This window comes from Tiliqua scincoides, chromosome 5 (assembly GCF_035046505.1).
Source record: "Tiliqua scincoides isolate rTilSci1 chromosome 5, rTilSci1.hap2, whole genome shotgun sequence".
Lineage (NCBI taxonomy): Eukaryota > Metazoa > Chordata > Lepidosauria > Squamata > Scincidae > Tiliqua > Tiliqua scincoides.
The window spans coordinates 137,356,845-137,360,324 of NC_089825.1; the positions used below are offsets into that span (position 1 = coordinate 137,356,845).

A 3,480-nucleotide genomic window follows, 5' to 3' on the forward strand; every position below is an offset into this window, starting at 1 on the left:
CATCACCTGGCAGGACAAAGTTCCAAACAACACAGTCCTGGAACGTGCTGGAATCCCTAGCATGTATTCACTGGTGAAACAGAGACGCCTGCGTTGGCTTGGTCATGTCGTGAGAATGGATGATGGCCGGATCCCAAAGGATCTCCTCTAAGGAGAACTCGTGCAAGGAAAGCGCCCTACAGGTAGACCACAGCTGCGATACAAGGACATCTGCAAGAGGGAACTGAAGGCCTTAGGAGTGGACCTCAACAAGTGGGAAACCCTGGCCTCTGAGCGGCACGCTTAGAGGCAGGCTGTGCAGCATGGCCTTTCCCAGTTTGAAGAGACACTTGGCCAACAGTCTGAGGCTAAGAGGCAAAGAAGGAAGGCCCATAGCCAGGGAGACAGACCAGGGACAGACTGCACTTGCTCCCAGTGTGGAAGGGATTGTCACTCCCGAATTGGCCTTTTCAGCCACACTAGACGCTGTTCCAGAACCACCTTTCAGAGCACAATACCATAGACTTTCGAGACTGAAGCTTGTCAACTCCATCAATGGAGAGTATGGCACTTTTACGACATCCAATGCCGGTGGGGGGGCTAGAGCAGCTAAGCACCACTTAGGATCAGGCCCTAAAACCCTCAAACTCTTTCTTCAAATCACATTTTACTCACTGCATCTTTGCCCCAAACTGGTATTGGTGGACGTCCCTTTACTTTTATATGCTGACGACATGGCTCTGATCTCACGTATAGAAATACGCTTACGAAGACTGGTTAAAGCTTGCATTGAATATTTCACAATAAACTCTTTGCACTTAAATTATGAAAAGTCTAAAATTGTGGTTTTTGGGAACTCATGGAAACCACAATCTTGACTTTTCAATGGAAAATTATTACAGCAGGTCAAGGAATTCCAGTACCTTGGTCTTTGAATTCATTACAAGCATTCCTGGTCCTCTCATCGATTGATTACAATTAATTCATCCAAACCAGTGGTTCAAGTCATAACTTGCTTTATCTTCTCCTGGGGCAACCAGTTTGTACCAGCTGCTTTACAAGCTTTCAATGCTAAAGTCAAACCACAAATTTTATATGGCATCCCAGTATGGATGCCAGCATTAAATAACACAATTGAAAGGGTTCAATCTAAATTTCTTTACAAACTTCTCGGCTTACCGCATTGTGTTCCCTACGCAGCACTCTGCCTGGAATCAGGTCAACATAGACTGGAGTGACATGCATGGTCCAGTTTCTTAAAATACTGGACCAAAGTCTTTTTGAGGGCTGATCACGATTTGCTGCTAAAGAGGCTGTTGACTGATTCAACATTAACTCCTTGCCTAGTACTATTTTATAAAAAAACTCAACAGATGGGCCTTGAGGCCGATCTACAAGGGGCCCCCTCTCCTGAGGTTATCACCAGGATTTTGACAACCAGACTATATGATACAGAAAGGCAAGAGATTCTAGGCGCAGCACGGAAAAAATGTTCCCCTTTGAATTTTCAACTTAAAATTACAACTGGTCAACAACCAAAATATCTGTCCCACCTAATGCACCCACTGGAAAGAAGGGCCTTTACCTTGGCACATGGTTATGTGACCCCCTCTAATGACTTACATGGTAGATTCAGAAATGCCTCCTGGGAAGATCATTTATGAGGCTGCAATTTAGACGGAGTAGAATCATCCATACACATTATGTTGCGCTGTCCCAGATCTCAAGCACTAAGACGGCAATTTCTCTCTCCCTTGCTCAATGCTAAAACAGGGCATTCTGAGAATGCTGTAATTCAGTTCTTTCTATCAGGTGATGTCGAGCATACAACCCTCTCGGTTGCACAGTTCCTAAATTTGAGTAATCTGAATCGAGCCCGGTTTTCTGTACCAAGCAATCACTGAGTAGATTACATCTTGGCAATATCTGTAGAGTAACTGATTGTTTTCTGTCTTTTAAATAATTCATGTGTGTATGTCAAATGTAATGTATGTTTGTATCTGTGTGTACACGTAAGTGCACACATATACATATATTTGTGTACTGCTTAGGTTTCTATTCTCTCTACGGTTTCTGTACAGAGACTTCACCCATCCAATGTTTATGCCTAATAAAGGTTTTGTTGGCTGTTGACTAGGAAAGATCAGATGGAAACTAAGCTAGAAACAATGTTCTAACCCACTGCATAGCAGGGACTGCAGAAAGGAAATCGACATCACATGTTGGGCATTTATTTGTACAATCACGATGAAAACACTATAGCACTAAGTACATTGGATGAACTTTTGGTAAGCCACAGTTAACTGGAACTAGGTGGGGTCCACACATTGGAGGTATTTTAACCCTTTCTTCTTATCAGTAGCCCCCTTTCATTCAATTCAGGCCTCAGCACTATAATGAAGCATTTGGGGGCAAAGATACAAATCAGCAAACCGGCCCCAGAAGCTAAGATGGAGAAGATCTCCACAGCCACCATGTACTTTCCCTTGGTGCTCAGGTAGGAGGGAACAAAGGACAACCACACACTGCAGAAGACCAGCATGCTGAAGGTGATGAACTTGGCTTCGTTGAAACTGTCAGGTAACTTCCTGGCTAAGAAAGCCACAGTGAAGCTGATAACGGAAAGGAGACCCAGAAAGCCCAAGACACAGTAAAACATGAGAGTGGAGCCTTCGTTACATTCTTCTACAATTACTCCAGTCACTGAGTGCATGTCAAGATCTGGGAATGGAGGGGAAGTTGCCAGCCACACCGTACAAATGATGACTTGAACAGAGGAACAGGAAAGGACAATGAAAGTTGCCAATTTATTTCCCACCCACTTCCTCATCCTGGACCCTGGTTTAGTGGCCATGAAAGCAAGGACCACGATGATGGTTTTGGCCAATACACAGGACACGGCCACTGAGAAGATGATGCCAAAAGCAGTTTGTCGAAGCAGACATGAAGCTGCTTTGGGTTGTCCAAGGAACAGCAGAGCACAAAGGAAGCAGAGCAGGAGGGAGATGAGAAGAGCGTAGGTGAGGCTCCGGTTGTTGGCTTTGACAATGGGAGTGTCCTGATGCTTAATGAATATTCGGAGGATCAAAGCAGTGATGAAAGAAAAAGAAAGTGTGACCGTAGTCAAAGCAATCCCCAAAGGCTCTTTGTAAGACAAGAAGCTGTAAACTTTTGGAACGCAGACATCCTTATTATGGTTGGGATAATGATCTTCTGCACATGGAAAACAGTTAGCCATGTCTGAGAATGAGAAAGCAGTTAGTTGTGTAGAATGCACTTCATTAAAAACCCACTTTCTACGAATGATTTGTTCAGGCATCAGTTTTTTAAATAGGGATTAAAAGAAAAACGGCCCTACCAAAAGACCTGAAATGGACAATGTAGTTTTGTTCATTCATAGCCTCCCCTCTCCCAGACTGAATTAAAGGTTACAGTTTTGGCTTCTTATATTACACCATTGGCTAACCTGTGTCACTGAGTTCAAACTTAAAGATTTCAGGT

At 43.8% G+C, this 3,480-nt stretch overlaps 1 protein-coding gene across 1 annotated transcript; it reads right to left on the bottom strand.

Moving 5' to 3' along the window:
* Positions 1-2,524: 2,524 nt before the first annotated feature.
* LOC136653790 (vomeronasal type-2 receptor 26-like) lies at positions 2,525-3,217 on the bottom strand (the record flags this gene model as incomplete). The annotated part of the gene is made up of 1 exon (XM_066630670.1): positions 2,525-3,217. A coding segment is annotated over exon 1 (693 nt), but the record flags the coding sequence as incomplete, so codon positions are not given.
* Between the last annotated feature and the right edge of the window lie 263 nt (positions 3,218-3,480).